Below are 17,432 nucleotides of genomic sequence, written 5' to 3'. Positions count from 1 at the left end.
CCCCTCCGCTTTGGATCCTCCCTCCTGTCTTCTTCCCAGCGGCATCCAACGTCTCCCCCGCGCCTTGGGCGCTCAACTACCGTTGATCCTGCCGGCGGGGCCCGCTGGTGTTCCTGTAACGCACGGGAAAAGGCGAACAGCTGGCGGCCGACGCATCGTCCACGACGTGGGGACCGCCGGCGTGGCTGGAGATTACTGTACGGACGGGCCTGAGAATGACTGCGACTCCGCGGGCGTGGTCGGCCCCCTTGCCGCAAAAGCAGGCCGCGCCGAATCTGTCTTGTGCCCCGCAGGGTTCAGACTTCAGCTTCCCCTAATCACATTGACAAGTGGCGACCCCTTCTCCCGGTGGCGGACCCATCGGCAGTGTGGTCTGATAAGGCTGAATCCTGCTTCACCGGGGACGGCAAGCCATCAACCGAGAGCGGAACAACGTCAGCCGCATGATTGGACTGTCGTCAGAGATCTCACAGCTGTATCCGGTTGTCTCGCGCCGTCCCTTGATTGCCCTCCTTTCATTTATTACGTCAATGTAATGTGAGGTGAAAAGAAAACGAACGGTAAACGGTTAGAGAAACAGGTGCAGCGGTTGTCCCCGCGGCGGCCGACACCGCACATGCCCTACTGAACGCCACTCACCTCACCCGTAGTAATCAACAAACGTTCGCTCGGCGCCTGAGGCGCCCCGGACACCAAACAGGTAAGACCCTATGTATTGCCCAAGCAGTGGGACCCACCGGGCTTCCTGTAGACCTCTGCACACCGTGTCGCAGGAAAGCGCAGCTGATCGTCGCGTGAATGCTCTCGGAAATGTTCCAGGCGTGCAGCCGCGAGAACCCCCCGGTGCCATGACTTACATGTAAATTTCTACTAGCGCGCCAGTGATTCTCATAACGAGGCGAAACCTAGATATATAACTCACATTCGTAGTCTCTTATCATGGAGCTGACTATATTAAGTACTGCGGTGAAAGACCGGTAGTCGTCTCCTGGGTTTCGGCTGCAAAAGTGCATGTCAACTTACTTTACCGCAGGAACATGTCCTTTCCCTATGGTAAAGTGCATTCAACAAATAGAAAATATGCCTCTCATACCGATCTCAAGCATAAAAACAATGGCCTAAACTGTGGATGCCACCAACCAATCACACTGTGAGGATACATGTACATTTTCCTCTGAAAGAGGTGAACTGTACGCCCAGTCTCCAGCTCATCACTCACATTTCGGGAGGTGAGGCCGTAATATATGTGCCAGAACTAACATGGTAGAGGGACAAATACGCGGGACAGCAGGCGAGGAAAGAGAGAGGAAAAGGAGGGTGGGGTGGGGTGGGGTGGGGTAGAAAGTAAACAGGAATTTAAAGGGAATGCATGAAGGGCATGAGCCACCTGCTCCTTTTTAATGTGCTCCCCCTTCACCACTCCGAGTGCCTCATTATTCCCTCAGAGGCATGGAAGCCCTTGTTATTGTGTTCCTTAGCAAAGCTGCACATTAGCAGTGCTCCATCGATCCCTTGTACTCAACTCTTTCTCCACATCCACTCCATCACTGCTCGTTTGCTCTGATGACGCCGTTGTGGGAGATGCCAATTGGCACGGATATAATTGGGATGGGGATGGAACCTTCTTATACTAGGAGCTCTGCTGCTGTTGCACCACTCATTACTCATGCCACTACCACTATGCCTGCGTACCTCTATGGTTCTCTTCCGCCTGCTGCCAGTGGCAACAGTCTCCGCGAGAACGACTTAATCGCCTTCTCTGACCACGATCTCTTACCCTCTGCCGCCACCGACACCCACTTCTATGCTACGACGGGGGCGTCTTCGATGGCCGGAAGCGTTCCGCTCTTGGCGCAGGCCTTCTCGAACTTCCAGTCTCAGCAGAGCCAGTTCGATCTTTGTATGCCGGTGAGTACAACTCTAAAACAACTAAACCATGATTCACCGACACTTCCTTGAGATAAATAAAACATGGTTCAAGGTTTCGAGGCTATCATGCAGCAATGCGAGGACGCAGCAGAGCTCGAGTGGCTGTCCCAGTTTGTGGAGGACTCGTTCTCCGACGTGCCCTACCAGCCCAGCACGAGCATGACTGCGCCCTCTTGTGAGGCGCCGCCTCGAGCGGAGCAGTTGGCCAATGGTCGCGGAGCTCGGAGCAAGCGCTCGAGGGCAGCCCCTGGTGCGATCGCCGGCCCCAACGCCGCCTGGTCCTCACTAGTGGCGCCACCGCAACCACCGGACCATAACTCGCCTTCGTCCTCCTCCTCATCCTCCGAGCTCCCACCGTCCAAGCCGACGGCCGACAAAGACAACAAGAACAGCAGGGGAAAGAAGGGCGGATGGGGGGGCGTGGGGGTGGAGGGCGTGGTGCGGCGGTGCACGCACTGCGCGTCAGAGAAGACGCCGCAGTGGCGGACGGGGCCACTGGGGCCGAAGACGCTCTGCAACGCATGCGGCGTGAGGTACAAGTCCGGGCGTCTCGTGCCGGAGTACCGCCCGGCGGCGAGCCCCACCTTCGTGCTCACGCAGCACTCCAACTCCCACCGCAAGGTCATGGAACTCCGACGCCAGAAGGAGCTCCTCCTCCACCGCCACCAGGAGATCGACTCCTCCGACGCCGCCGCCGCACGGCCCGAGCAGCAATTCGATGACTATGGCATTTGCTGAGTTGACACATCCCACACCCCTGAAAACCACCGCCGGCCGTCCCATTCTACTCCCTAACTAAAATTCTCCCCTCTAAATTTGTGTACCTATAATTAATTGCTTCTTGGGGCTGCTAAGAAGACTATCCACGAATCGGACGGTTGAGATCTTATCAGACTTCTAACTTTATCCTTCTCTATATTATTTTAACTTCTTAATTACTAGGCCGGGGTTAAGAAGGAAAGAAAAAAAAAAAGAAGCAATGACTGAGCTGTTTTAACAAACAGCTAGGATAATAATGATGACCGGAGGCAGCACGTGACGTGCTGCAGCGGGGGTGCCTGCAACTCTGTCGGGTGGAAAGAGAAAAGAACCTGTTCGGGTCACGTGACGAGACGCGGTGATGGCGATGGGATGCAAAGTGAATGGGGGCTCAGCACCCACCAATTTGGCTGTGCAGGATCTCCAATTTCTCCCCTAAAATGAGGAATTGCCACCTTAAATCCCTGCAAATACAAAAAAAGAAGAGTAATGAATTATAACTAACTCATGATATTTATCTTTCAAACCAAACATTTACAGTGCTCTTCTACAATTCTGATCTAACCCAACAAGTTTGAGTTCTTATCCTCTAAAACATAGGAATTTATTCAACAGAGGCATCCACCTGTTTGCTTACATGTGATATTCATTTCTGTGTCCATCAAACCATAAGAAGAACAAGACTTTTCCGCTAAATTGGTCTATCTTTTGTGGGTCTGACCATAACCTTGTTAATTAGGTTAAAAAAGATGTAAAGCTTCTAAATGGACTGAAATCGCTACTTCCTCAACAAAATGATGCAAATAACCCAAGAATTCCATGACTATATTTTGGATCAAAGCAAGTTCTCAAAGACGAACAAATATCAAGAGTATGCAACAAGGAAGGAGGCCAAGAGTCTTTCTAGCAATCGCAAACTGGTGGCAGTCAGATTCATCGAAGAACACAAGGAACGATAGAATCACGATCAATGCACCAGCATCAATAGGAACCAACCAGAAACGCAGCGACTAGGTTTGGGGAAGCCCCAAGCAATCAAAGCAAACCCTAAATTGCCGGCAGGAGGATGGTCGATTACCTTCCGTCGGTGTCGACATCGAGCCGAGAGGAAATCTGGGGAGGACGTAACAGCGAGCCGCACGCTTCGGCTCTCAAACAAAAAAACTCATCTCGATCGAAATAAAACAAAGACGATTTCAAGAATCCACTTACCAAACCACGCGAGGCCCGGTTTTGATGGCTTTCCATCGGCCTTCCATCATCTCATCCCTCGATCCGGATCAGGATCCGGGGGAAGGAATCCCTACTGTGGCTTCCGGCGTCGCCGAAGGCCCTCCTCGGTTCCCGTGGATTCCGCCCCCTTTTGATCTTTCGTTTGAGCTCTCCGTTCCAATTCAGCTTTGCCGCGCAAACAATATACAAAGCAAGCAAGAGTATGAAATGAGAATATTATACATATTCTCACCTCCTGGAATGTAAAGAGTTTGATCACCTTACATCTTTTTAGGACGACTAATCCTTTCAAGTACTTTGTGGACTACGAGCAACTCGCTTGCCAACATATTGCAAGTGTTTTATAACGTTTATCCAATTAAACCAAACATACGCAATGTGAAAAAGAGACTCGAGGCAAATGCATTGGCCTCTGCTTTGCTCCGTCCGGACAAAGATGAATTTATGTTCCTGCATTCATAGTTTCAGACATATAATAATGATATGAATCTTTGAAATCATGTAATTGATCGCTCGGAGAATTCGATACCTGTCGAAAGAAACGAATACTGAACCATTTTGCTGGGAATGCAACTTTGTCTAATTTGTTTTGCAAGTGACAACAAAATGATGGAAGAACGACTAAGATTATTAAAATGGTCAACGTATCGAGCCGTCTATACCGTAATCCACAGAGGCAAACAGCCACTTGTAAAAGAATATGTTAAACCAGCAGACATGAACTTGAAAGCACAAAAATGGTAGCACATCGGTGTGATTTTGTATCCACACAATGAGCAATGCTCATCTCTATTCACAACTCTTCTTTGATTTCTTTTGGCTGCTGTTAATCCTGTAGAAACCAAGCTTCAGATCCTCTTAAAAAATCTCCCACCCCTCCCCATGCCTGTCCCTACCAAGCTCATAGCAAGAACAGATTTGGTGTCTGGTCTCCACTTGAACTCCTTGAGAACTGAGAAAAGGCTTGATAGAGAAGGAGAAACTTCATCATCCTTTATATTATTGCATGAGACAACTGCAAGACGCTGCAAATCCACCCAGGATAGAGCCACTGATTCAAAACCTTCTGTTGTTAAAAGAGAGCATCCTTCTAATGAGAGAAACTTCACCCTTCTGCATATAAAGTCAAAAGAAACGGTATAAAACATCAAGCCAATCAAGACCAAACCATGAAAAGCTATCAACACTTGAACACTAATCAACCCAGTCTGCGAACAGACACCAAAAACTTTACTACAACTATCTGCTACCATAAACCAAGTCCAATTTTCTAAAGGAATAGGTTTGGAGAATTTGTCTCATAGAAACTCAAACTGCTTTCAGAGAAAGTTCTCTAGGTCATCCACGGGAAGGAATTAATAGAAAAAAATAAACATCTACAATTTAAAATGATAAGAAGTCTAGGCAAGAAAGCAACTCTATGTTATCTTGCAGTATCAGAATTGATTTTCATTTCTAGATCAGGACACATTGTATTCCCAAAGACGACCAGTGGGAAGAAAACTTGAAGCTGGTCTAGAACCAACCAGGATTCGTTGGAAATTGGAAAGATCAGAACTTGCAGAAGGAACCAAGACTTTAACCCCTAATCTACTCCAATCAATTCCTGGAGAAGTCTGATCCCTGTTTTCAGGGTTCTAAAATTGAAGCGATGAGAACAGATGAGTGAAATATTTGACAACATTGTGTCTTAATTTTTGGAAATGTTTACAAACTTAAAATCCTTAGATATGCAACTGCTAACTCATGACCTATGACATCTGAACACCAATTTCTTTGAAGAATACTCGATGCAATATTAATACTGCCATATAATTTCTAGCCAATTAGCATTTCAATAACAATATAAACAGCCTATGAATCACTGACACTTTAATTAATAGTGATATAAGTTTGTACTGTTTCTATCATCTATAAATATCAACAATATATATACATAAATTGGACTGTTTCCTTACTCCTCATTATATCATATGTGTGTTTGAAAGTGCCTTTATAAATTTCAAAACTCATAAAAACGGTTGTTATATTTCTACAAATTTCATATGATTATCATAGATTGTCTAAATTGTACAAAATCGTAAAATCATATCATATATAGAGACTACCCATATATGAATCATGATGTCCATGACATGGTGAGTACTACTTTTACAAAATTTGACATGTCTGCATGGCTGCACCATTTAGTGTTTTATAAAGCATGTATATGTCCAATGATTAAAAGTTTTCACTGTTACATGAAACAAATATGACTGACGTTTGCATTCTACATTACCCATATGAACCAATACAATACTAAGTTAGAACTTAGATTAATGACAAAAAAAAGCAACCATATAAGAAATAAACGGGGCCAGATTATCAGGTTTCAAATATATGGTTATCAACATCCTTGCACATAGTTGAGTACAATATCTACAGATATGTCCATTTGCTAAATTGATATTGACAATTAATAAACAATATCATTACTTAAGCAGGCTAGAGAAATGTATAGAAAACCGACAAAATATTTGCATATATAAAAGTATATAATGGCTTAAGGAATATGCATTCCTGAGAAAAGAGTGAAAGGGTACTAAAATAAATAATTATATATGGCTATATGCTATGCATACAAATATAAAGCAATCAACATTCCAAAAGCTATTTGTGATGGAAGGATACAGTTATAAAATCTTCAACATATTTTTGCAACATCCTATATACATTTCAAGCAACAGAATGCTTACAAGGATAGTTAAGGCATCATGTGGGCCATCAAAAACATTTGTTACATACGAGAGCTTGAAATTATATGGGGGAAGAAAAAGGCAGCATACTTCTCCAACAAGATAGGCTACTCAAGTTCACTGTCTCCATAGCAATTTTGTATACATTGCTTCATACATTGAGACGTTCTAAAGTTTGAAAGAGGATAGAATTCAGCATATATCAATATCCCTGATTGGAGGGCTTTACAGGTACATCACAGATATACAAACCGTACTCGGCTCCACTTGTATTTGGCTTATGTTATCTAACCATTTCTAGCCCTACATCACCAAAGATCATTTAATTCAGAATGATATTCCAAACCTTTCTAAAGCCAAATCTACAATAGAAGGACAGAAATGATTTCACATGAACCTCTCATCAAAAGTTCTTTTCGAAACATTATTTCCTATGGTAATAAAATATCCAGTTATACACCACCACTAACATTTATTAGCTAAACATACTCAAGTCGGACATGTCATATTATTTCTGACATGTGCAGATATTGAGTTGATAGGTCCTGTCTCTTTGATATATTTTGTTTGCATGACTGATTACTGCAAGTCTATACAAGTTAATTTGGCATACTTCACATGCTTGAATTTGATTTTGTATAAATTAATCCACGGATATTATTCCTCGAAATTAAGCAGATATCACTCTTTCAAAAAGGGAAGTACATAAATAAGCTCTACAGAGCTCTGAATAGCCAGTTGGCAATTCACAAGTTTACCCAAACACATAATTCTGTGAGGATAATTCATCCTAGCAAATCTAAGTAGTCAAAGGAAGTCTATCTGAAGACTATAGATATCAAGGTTAGACCAAATATGATCTTCAACTTCTACAATGTGCTACTTTCATGATTCAGGAACCACACATGAAAAAGTAAAAAAGTAAAGACAAAAAACAACAGCTACTATTATCACATGTCAACTATAAATTAGATATAACAAAGCAAATAATTTGGGAGAAACAAAAAATACCTGCAAAAGCTCGCAAGTCCAAACATGTCATTGTCCAGGCCCCAGCAATTTTCGAACCTAAGATTCCTAACAGCTTCGCACACCATAAACAGTGCCTGCAAGCTTCTTTTATCCCGCAGCTGGCACCGCTGCATCTGTAGAGTTTCAATGGTTGGGCACGTTCCGAGGTGCTCCAATGGCCCTGGATCAATGTCTATCCTTCTGCAGCTTTGCAGCCTCAGCTTCTTCAGGTTTACACAGAAGGACAACGCCGCCATCCACCCAGCATCCATCCGATGGTCGGAGATCGTCAATTCCTCAAGCATCATGCAACATCGCCCTATGGCGGAGATGCCATCGTAGCTGCCTTCACATCCGCCTAGCTCTAGCTTCACCAGCCGCTTGCACCCATGGGCCAGTATCGTGAGTCCGATGTCGGTGACGCCAGGCCCACGGTAAAGCCCCTCGACTGAACCCACCAGCCGCAGGATCTGGAGGTTGTTGAAGGCCGATATGGGGCGGAGGGAGAGATCAGAGCAGCGGTGGAGCTCCAGCTCCTGCAGAGTGTTACATCCTCCAGCGACGGACATGAGGCCAGCCTCCGAGGCTACGGCGACGAGGGAAAGCTTCCGAAGGCCAGGGCAGTCACGGGCGACGGTCATGAGGCCGCGATCGATTGCAGCAGGCTCGAGGAAGCGGCACTCACCGACGGGAAGGTCGACGCCGATGTCGACGGCGACGGAGACTGGGCCCACAGTGATAAGCACGCAGCCCTTGCAGAGGGCGGCGGCGGCGGCGGAGGAGGAAGGGGACGCGAAGGAGGCAGGGACGAGGTCCAAATCAGTGAGGTCGGGGAAGCGGAGGGGGAGGCGACGGCGGCCGATGAGGGACCAGTCGAGGAGTGTGAGGGAGCGCCGGAGGCGGCCTACGACACGGAGCCATCGCTTGCAGACGAGGGAGGCAGGGAGGCGGAGGGACTCGGGAACGGCGGCGAGGATGCGGAGGAGGATCTCGTCGGAGAGCGTCGCGGTGGGATCCGCGACGCCTCCTCCGACAGGCCGCGGCGGGAGATCCTTCAGGGTTAGGGTCTGGTCACCCAGACCCATCTTGAGGAGCACATGCTTGAGGCGGTTATCGGCAGCGAACCAGAGGTCGGGCCAGCTCCTCAGGCGGTGGTGGTGCATCTAGGGTTCCGGCTAGGCGTCGAAAGTGGTCGGTTGCCGGTGCATCGCCTCGGGCGCCGCTGCCTCTTGTCCCTCTACTTGTCAAATCTCCGTGCGAGAGCAAATGCGGCTGCCATCAATCTGTTTGATTGTTTCGCCCACCAAATGTTATCGTTCCATCTCTTGTTCTCCTCCAGGACACAGAGATGATGACCACCGGATCACCCTCCGATCGGTTGTAGCGAACGGACGGTCTGGATCTGAGCAAGATCACGCCCTCTTTTTGTCTTATTTGGGACTTCCAACACTACTTGTCCACCGTTACCTTTCTCACGCTCCACTTCAAAGAGCATATGAACATAGATATAGTTGCTATTCTGACGACGCGATGTCCACTGTGGGGGGGGTTCGGCAACTTTGTCCTCGTGCCACGAATTTGAAGGAAAACGAGGGAGGAGCGGAACTGATTCAAGTTTGATGTGGGACCTGCGCAGAGAACCGTTGGTTTAGCCGCGCTCGCGTGAAGGTGGGCCAAACCGACGGACGGCCCTTTTGCCTTTTCTAGGATAACATTATCATCATCATGATCATCATGATTATTATGACCATCATTGTATCATCATAACAAAAATATCTTAATATTTTGTACTTTGTTTTAGTTTGAAACTGATAAAATAAAATATCTTAATATTTTTTTAACATGATAATGAGTTTTTAAAGAGTACTAATGAAAATTAGAATTAAAACGAATATTACATTAAATAAAAATGAATAAATAAATAATCAGAAAATTATTAATTTTCTGTAATATTTTCATTCCAAACGGAGAAACAGTTTCCGGTTTTTGCTGAGACACGGTTTCCCCAAGAAACTACATAAATAGGCGGCGTGGAAACGCGGGCGCGCCGCGACACGCGCTTCCCTGCAAGCGCTTTACCCGACACGGCGACCGAGTCAAACCCGCGACTCGTCCCGAATCCCACACCGATTCGACTCACACCCCCTTTCCGTCTTGATAACCGTTACGGTCCCCCTGCCGTCGTTTATTTCCCCGGCTTGCTCCTCCTTCTCACCCATCCTCCACGCGGCACGACCTACCACTCGATTGAACCGATGGGGCCCATAGGCAACGCAGTGGGTACACCAAGGGGTCGGATACTTACGTGTGGTAAGTGATAAGTTCTCGCGCACCGTTTTCTTGCTTATTCTTTCGACCAAGCATTCAATGCATGCATGTCATTTTCCATGTCTTCTCCCACACACACACACACACACAACAGAGTTGAAGAGAAGAATACATAAGCTAAAATCCAGTAAATACGATGTGCGTCCTGTTGTGGACGACACCAATGCCTAATTCCCAGCTAAACCAGTCTCAGTATCGAGACAGGAGGGCTGCTCAACAAGTACTATTTCCTGCTATATATAACCAATCCTGAAGCTATCAGCTTCCTTTTCCCTGGTTCTTTCATCAGAAGAAGAGCAGTCCAAGTGCCAGGCAAAGCAGTACACTCTTCGTATCTCCTCCTCTTCCCTCCTTGTGGTTCTCCATGTCTTCTAAGAGAGAGGAAAACACCTACCTCCACTTCACTTCGATGACATGCAAGGCTGCTTTTGATGCCATCATCCACAAATAGTTTCAGCTCTCTCTCTCTCTCTCTCTCTCTCTCTCCCGCACACACAGCGCAGCAAGACATGTCTTCTGTTGCTGTATTCTTCATCCTCCTGTTAGCTCTCTCGATCCCATTGCACGGTGCCCGCCATCTACGAACCAACCCAGAAGATTCGGATGATGGCTTCGATGAGGTTGGTGCAAATCCTTCGCACTGTACTCTCCGAAGCAGCAAGATCATAGCTTGTGGATCATCTCACCATAGTCATTGTCTCTTGTTCAGGGTTTTCATGAGAAGGTTAATGTGGCGGGGAAGGAGGAGGCGGCATCAGGTGCTGTTCGAAGCCGGTCGCTCGTCAGGGCTTCGTGGGATGTGCCTCATGGTGGTGGACGACAGAGGCAACCGGAGTTTTATGTGGATTATGTCGGGCCAAGAACGCATTCCCCATCCCACAACTGATGCACCCTCGTCCTTCATGGCTTATGGTCTTCGTTCTAACTCGACATTTCCTGATAGGATTCAAACGAGTCGGGTTTTACGGGCTGTATGCGTTTTGTCTGCTGCAATGGCTTGCAACTCTTTTGTCGCTGTACAATAGAGAGTATACTTGAATGATTGATAGATGAGAACTCCTCAAATCTTTCTCAAACATTAGATTATTATTGATGGTGATGGAATGTGGCTTCTCGTTCTTTTTCCAGGAACTTTACAGCTACAAGAAATCTGTATGTGAAAACAAAGGAAAATACATAGAATAGTAGATGTAAGAGTAGAGAAATTGTTGGTATGATGTGCAACTCAGATTGCTTATGAATGAAATATATACATGTATGTATAGAGATCGCTTTTTCCTTTCCACGAGAGGAGATTGGAAAGTCCCATTTCTTGACCTTTCATGTTCTGAACTGAGAACAAAGCATGCAGACTCAGTAGCAGGACAGGATTGGATTGGCATATCTAAAGATGAAATCTCTGAACTGAAGAGGCTTGTTGGTGCTTGAGAGTTCCATAAGAGCCTTTTCCTTCAGTCAAGGCTGCTGCTGCTGCTGCTGCTGCTTAGTGTGTATGATATCACATAGAACGCAGGAAACGAGGTGGAAACCCACTAGTTTACGTGAACTTATTATCATGCGCTCCTTGAAGTTGGGGGAGTTGACTAAAACAGTGGAGTTCAAAGGCACAGACAGCAAAGACAGGCATGTGTGCCTCAAAGGCACACATGACGAGGACATGGGTGAGGATTGTGTGTGTGTGTGTGTGTGTGTGTGTGACTGAGGACAGCAGCTTCATGCCTTCCAAAAATGTTCCCCTTTCATCAAAATTAAACTTGAAATTGGACCACAGCAGCAACAATGGGGATAATAAGAACAAGTATGCAGCATGAAAGAGACAAAATGCCCGTTCCATGGATGACAAACATCCTGATGAACAAGGAATTCCTGAGGGCCTTTTGAATTCAGTACTGGAGCAGAAGGGAAAAATGAAATTATGTTCCTTTTTATTTCCAAGATGATTATGACTTAGATTCTTCACGTGCTGATTGTTGCTGTTTCTTCTTCCATCAGCTTGCATGATTCTGATAGGATCTCTGACACTATAAACTCGACACATGAAATCCAATTAAACTAAAGGTGCCCAATTGAGATCCGACAAATATAATTTAATGAGCATGACAATAACGTTGTGTTACTTGAGTTTGCCAAGTCAATATGATGATGATGATGATGATGATGATGATGATGATGTGATATTATTACCTATACATACTCAATCAATGTAAGTTTAACTGACAAGCAAGTTTGATGGACCTCACGACCTTTCATGGCTACTACTCATGATGTTCGTGATTGATTAGTGATGAAGCTGCCGAGAGAGAGAGAGAGAGACTACAACATCGCTTCCTGCAACGATTGCCAGCGAAAGATGTCTCGCCTACCGAAGGCATCATCCACTTCCGGTGCCCCTAATTAAGGCTTCTGCTCCTGTGAACTTGGTAAGTGTTGAGCTTATGTGTTATTGTTTCTTGATTCCAAGATTGTGATCTTCTCTCTCTATCTCTTTAAGATTTAGTGACAAAAAATCCAGTGCTTATGTCAACCCATAAGGAATAGCAAGGAAGACTTCCCCATTTATTTTATTCCTCGACATTGCCTTTCTCTTCTTTTATCGCCCTTACAATGAGCTCAAGTCATTGAAGAGGAGGCTTGTTATCAAAAGATAATCTTGTTATCAAAAGATAATCTCTATCTTGACCATCGAAGAGGCTCATTTGGTCGAACTCCGATGCCTGCCTTCCTTTTTCTTTTCTTGTCTTACAAGTCTCCTCTCGGAAGAACATATAATCGAGACGCAAACATTTCGATGATCGAACGAACGAGTGCAACTACATGTACCTCCATCCTATTGTCAGGGTTATGGTGTATGATGAATGCCATGACTTATGTGATACCATCTCCAAAGAAATAAACCAATCAATCAGAGTCTCTCAGATGCAATCACAAAATCAAATGATGTCATTAGTCCTCAAGTGACTGTAAGAAACTCTCACTTGTGCATCCTTCTCAGCTGGTTCATTGTACTAAGATGTGAGTTCAGCTACATGTAGAAAGGATTCTTCCTTGATGTGATTGCCAGGACATCTCTATCTATGGCACGAGTGAGAGCTTTAATAGAATCAAAGCAGTTTGTGAATATCTCAGGGCAGGCACTCAAAGATCTGTTAGCAGCTATGTCTCAAGCAGCAGTAGTACATTCTGATGTCTGTCTACAATCAACATAACCTACTAAAGCAGGAACCATCAAAACACTGATCTCACAATGACCCAAAAAATTGCACAAGCTTTGAATTAAGAACCAGAAATAAATTACAAGCAGCAGCAAATTGACACCACATCAACACCTCTTCGTCTTTGCTTTCATGTCCTGCTGCTTTAACATCAAAGCAAATCAAAGAAGCTGCTCCACAAAACAGGAAAGAAAAAGAAAACACACAAGAACTACAGGGACAGACTGCTGAGATGATGTCTCTGTGGATTACAAGCGCTGGAATTCCGAGGGGACCTTCTTGCCGCAGTAGTTGAAAAGCAAGCTGAGATTGATGAGGAGGTTTAGATGAATGCCCAGAACATTGGCCTTTGGGGCAGTGCAAAGGCACACGGTGGTGTTGAGGTCAATGACACCGTTGATGAGAGTGCAGCATTGACATGGCTGCTTCGGAAACTTGCCAATGGCAACAGTCATAAGGCCATTCCACACATTGGCATAGGTGGCCAGTTTGAGGGTGTCAACGAGGCATTTGCCACTGCCACGGGGCTTAGGGCTAGGGTTTGTGCTAGTACTAGTAGTGCCACAGGCACTGGTGAATGCAGGAAAGAGCAGGTTGAGGGTGAGGAAGAGACTAGCTGACTTTGAACTACCAAATGCAAAAAAAGACTTTGGAAGCCATGGCTTCTGATGCTATAACAATTGCAGTCAGAATCACTTAACCGAGAGAACTACCAAGTGCTTGTGATGGACGGTTTGAAAGGCTGCTAAAGTATTTATAGATCAAGGAGGTGTCCGAGGGGTGGGTCATAAACTCCAGTTGTTACAGAGAAAAATGACAAAGTAAGCCATGTGGATGAAGAACACAGCTGCCATAGCATTTTAGCTGGCATTTGCATGGATAATTCAAAGGAAGAAAAAGCTGCTACTTGACTTATAACATACTTGCTCCACTTTAATTAGCACAGAACACTATAACTTGTTTTGTTTGTTAATCTTTTGCAACTTCATAATTGAATAACACTTTGTAAAGGTACAGTTGACAAAATACATAACAGAAAAAAGGAAAGAGAAGGTATATATGCAACTGTGATGATAGCAGGATAGATTGGTTCATACATGTAAACTGATAATAATGTTGAGCACATTGATTTTAAAGATCATAAAGAAACTTTAGAAATTTCAATTATCAGTTTGGTGCCTTCAGTCAAGATGTTGAATTCTACAATTACACCTGAAACACCTCTGGCACAACCATATGCGGTATGGAGAACTCGAGTCCAGAATTTGACAATAGGCAAAAGAAGCATAACACCAATCAACCTTGTAAAAGAAAGAAAAAAGGGGGAAAAAACACAAATCAAGTGCACTGAGTGCCAAGAGTAGCATCTGACATGCATAGGATGATGTTTTTCCTGGTTCCAAGAGAACTCTGATATCATGTAGCACTAATGCAAAAACAATTGACTACAAATGTACTTAACAATGAGGAGAACAAGCCCTTAATATGAATAGGACCATGCAAAGATGAGAGCAGAAGATATAATAGTTTATCCAATAATAATAAAAAAAGTAGTGTCAAGTACATGCAGTTCAACATGAACTTGTAAAGAGGCAAAATGGTAACTTATGAAAAAATAATATCTACTTTTTCTTTCACCAGACATGTAGATATATATATATATATATATATATATATATATACAGAACAAGTAGAAAAGATTCTGACTTGAGAACTTGGAGGATGATGGAGTTTTTATGTTATCCAAACCAGGGGAAAATATCAAGTATCCAGGTCAGACTGCATAATTACATGACATGCAGACAATTGTGGATGTCAAAGACAGATGAAAAGGAAGACAGAACAAGAAGAAGCCATTTTTTATCTGCTCTAATCTATCTTCAAATTTGATCTGTAATATTATCTGGATGAAAAACGATCCATAATGAACAAGAAAAAAAAAAGAATAAAGTTAAAGCAAAAGAGGAGGTTTACAATGATGAAGAACAAGGAAAACAAAATAATGCATTGATTAGTAATAAAAAGGAATATGAAGATAAGAATTATGGTAAATACCTCATAATTTTAAATTCTAAACAGTAGACACCACCTTGGGGCAAGGAAGTCATACTAAAAGTCATTGCTAACATATCATTAGCCTCTATTCTTTGAAGTCATGTCCCTTGTAATATCTTATAGTTAGTTCTTCTAACCTATCGGAAGCCGAGCCTTCCCTTCAGATGGTAACACTTTTGTCATGTGTGTCTAATCACTACAAGAAATTGATTACCCATCTATCGTAGTATCACCAGTAAAGATTTTTTTGATCTTATATAAGACAAATGATTCTACACTTTGTAGTGACTGATGCGGACAGAGTCCTGAGATTCACCTCTAAGTTGCTCTTCTCATATTGCCGATGCATCAGAATTTGCTATTTCTGGTGAGAAACAGTTTGAAGATTAAGAAAATCATCTCCTAAGAGATATTATTTGCATCGTAATTCAATTTAGATGGAAGATCAGCGATGTAGAATGAGAAACAATGAGATTTTTTTTACAATAGTGGAATAGAAAAAAAGAAGAGAAAAATAGTAATCTTAATATAATAGAAAAAATTAAAAGATAACTATCAGAATCGTTCTGGCTTAGGACTCCTAGGATGGTCTTGCACCTCCACACGTTGACGATGAAATCATTCCATCAAAAACAAGTACTTTGCATCACACACACACACAAGGCGAAAAAAGAACTCAGGTCATTAATCCAATTCTAATTGATGTGTTACAATGTTCTAGCTCTTTTTAATAGACTCAAGTACAAAAACAAGAAAACTTATAATTGTATCAAATCAAATATATAATATGTTCCCTTTGAATTGAATAAGGTAATAATTCTGATTTGATTTGAAAAATAATCTTTCTAATGATATTCTTGATTGATCGATTTTCATATTTGTATAGATTTCCTTTTTTTTTTCTGCATTTGCTTTCTTTTTCTCTTATGTTATCACAACTTAAAATATCCTTAAACTAATTAAATTTATTTAAAGAAAAAAATAAACTAATTGGTTCTGAATCAGTAACCCAAATTATATAATAATAGGGTGTGGTAAGCACACCCACAATGCAAGCGTGTGCGTGCATTGTTTTCCCCTCAAATATACCTCTTACTATGCATTAGAATCATAAGCATTGCATTCGTCTTTGTAGTAGACTCATCCAAGAATAGCCAACATTTGTACACTATCTCTAATTATGTTACTGAATCTACAAAATCATTTGCAAGGTTGCAAGAATTGAGAAGTGATAAATAACTTTAGATGTTTAGTTTTATAAATAGTATCCATAAAGATATAAGACAAAACTGGAGGCACATTATGATTTAGATTGGAAAAAAAAAATCCTATCTCCCATCAAACAATAATAGCATGATGGCTACAGATGCAAGAAATTGAGTACAAGCAGAGCTTCCAAGATGCCCAAGAATGCCCCAGCAATAACATCAAGAACGAAATGCCTACCGAGGAGGACGCGAGAAGTCGACGTGGCCACCGACCAGGTTGAAACGATCCACACCAGGAGCTCGGCCAGCTCGCCGTCGTAGTAGTCCTCGATCCAGCGGCGGGCGGGCGCGATGGGGCCGTCGAAGAGAAGGACGCGGCGGAGGGAGGCGGAGGAGAGGCGGAGGAAGGCGGCGATGAAGAAGACCCGGGAGGAGTGGCCACTGGGAAAGGACCAGTGGTCGACGGCGAAAGTGAGGCTCATGCCCTTGTTGTAGACAGGCCGGGGGCGGCGGACGAGGTGCTTGATGAGGCCAACGAGGAGGAGGTCAAGGAGGGAACCGAGAAGAAGGCCGAGGAAGAGGGAGTAGGCGGCGCCAGAGGCGGAGGAGAGGGGAAGGAGGGCGATGGGGATGGGGAACCAGAAGCGGCCATCGCCGGAGATCTCGAGGGCTTTGAGGAGGGGGCGGGGAACGGGGCGGCAGAAGGAGTGGACGCGGAGGGACAGGGCGGTGTCGAGCGCGACCAACCGGCGGAGGATGGAAGGACGGGAAGCGACGACAGAGGCGGCCGCGGACGTCGGAGCGTCGGCAGCCATCGGCTCGGGTCGCGCGAGGGCTTCTGGATTCTTTCGTCCCAAACCGGTGGAGTTGTAGGTGGGCACGAACCCATGGGCCAAGTTCTGGATTGGTCCGGTTTAGTTAGACCGTGAATGTGCGGGTCGGTCTCCGTCGATGTGTGTTGC

General features: G+C 44.4%; 3 protein-coding genes and 1 long non-coding RNA gene across 5 annotated transcripts; 1 reads left to right on the top strand and 3 right to left on the bottom strand.

Moving 5' to 3' along the window:
* Positions 1-1,399: 1,399 nt before the first annotated feature.
* LOC103982345 (GATA transcription factor 2-like) lies at positions 1,400-2,845 on the top strand. 2 transcript variants are annotated; one of them, XM_009399249.3, is made up of 2 exons: positions 1,400-1,908; positions 2,002-2,845. In XM_009399249.3, the coding sequence occupies exons 1-2, from the start codon at positions 1,564-1,566 to the stop codon at positions 2,665-2,667; spliced, it is 1,011 nt and encodes a 336-aa protein (XP_009397524.2). In that variant the 5' UTR covers positions 1,400-1,563; the 3' UTR covers positions 2,668-2,845. The 2 variants fall into 2 exon arrangements, with proteins under 2 accessions (XP_009397524.2, XP_064962836.1); XM_065106764.1 differs by having other exon boundaries at positions 1,778-1,908; positions 1,982-2,845.
* Positions 2,822-3,874, bottom strand: LOC135611237 (uncharacterized). The gene is made up of 2 exons (XR_010486473.1): positions 3,767-3,874; positions 2,822-3,152 (listed from the first exon to the last, which is right to left on the bottom strand). It is a non-coding gene; the product is annotated as an uncharacterized LOC135611237 (long non-coding RNA).
* Positions 3,875-4,528: 654 nt separating this feature from the next.
* On the bottom strand, positions 4,529-9,150 carry LOC103982346 (F-box protein At5g51380). Its single transcript, XM_009399250.3, has 2 exons — positions 7,668-9,150; positions 4,529-5,034 (listed from the first exon to the last, which is right to left on the bottom strand). The coding sequence occupies exons 1-2, from the start codon at positions 8,828-8,830 to the stop codon at positions 4,770-4,772; spliced, it is 1,428 nt and encodes a 475-aa protein (XP_009397525.2). The 5' UTR covers positions 8,831-9,150; the 3' UTR covers positions 4,529-4,769.
* A 7,341-nt stretch (positions 9,151-16,491) lies between these two features.
* LOC135611236 (probable lipid phosphate phosphatase beta) lies at positions 16,492-17,352 on the bottom strand. The gene has a single exon (XM_065106763.1). The coding sequence runs from the start codon at positions 17,283-17,285 to the stop codon at positions 16,623-16,625; it is 663 nt and encodes a 220-aa protein (XP_064962835.1). The 5' UTR covers positions 17,286-17,352; the 3' UTR covers positions 16,492-16,622.
* Positions 17,353-17,432: the final 80 nt, after the last annotated feature.

This window comes from Musa acuminata, chromosome BXJ2-4 (genome assembly GCF_036884655.1).
Source record: "Musa acuminata AAA Group cultivar baxijiao chromosome BXJ2-4, Cavendish_Baxijiao_AAA, whole genome shotgun sequence".
NCBI classification, from domain to species: Eukaryota; Viridiplantae; Streptophyta; class Magnoliopsida; order Zingiberales; family Musaceae; genus Musa; species Musa acuminata.
The sequence above is the reverse complement of the archived record's forward strand: the minus strand, read 5'-3'. Positions and strand labels throughout refer to the sequence as shown.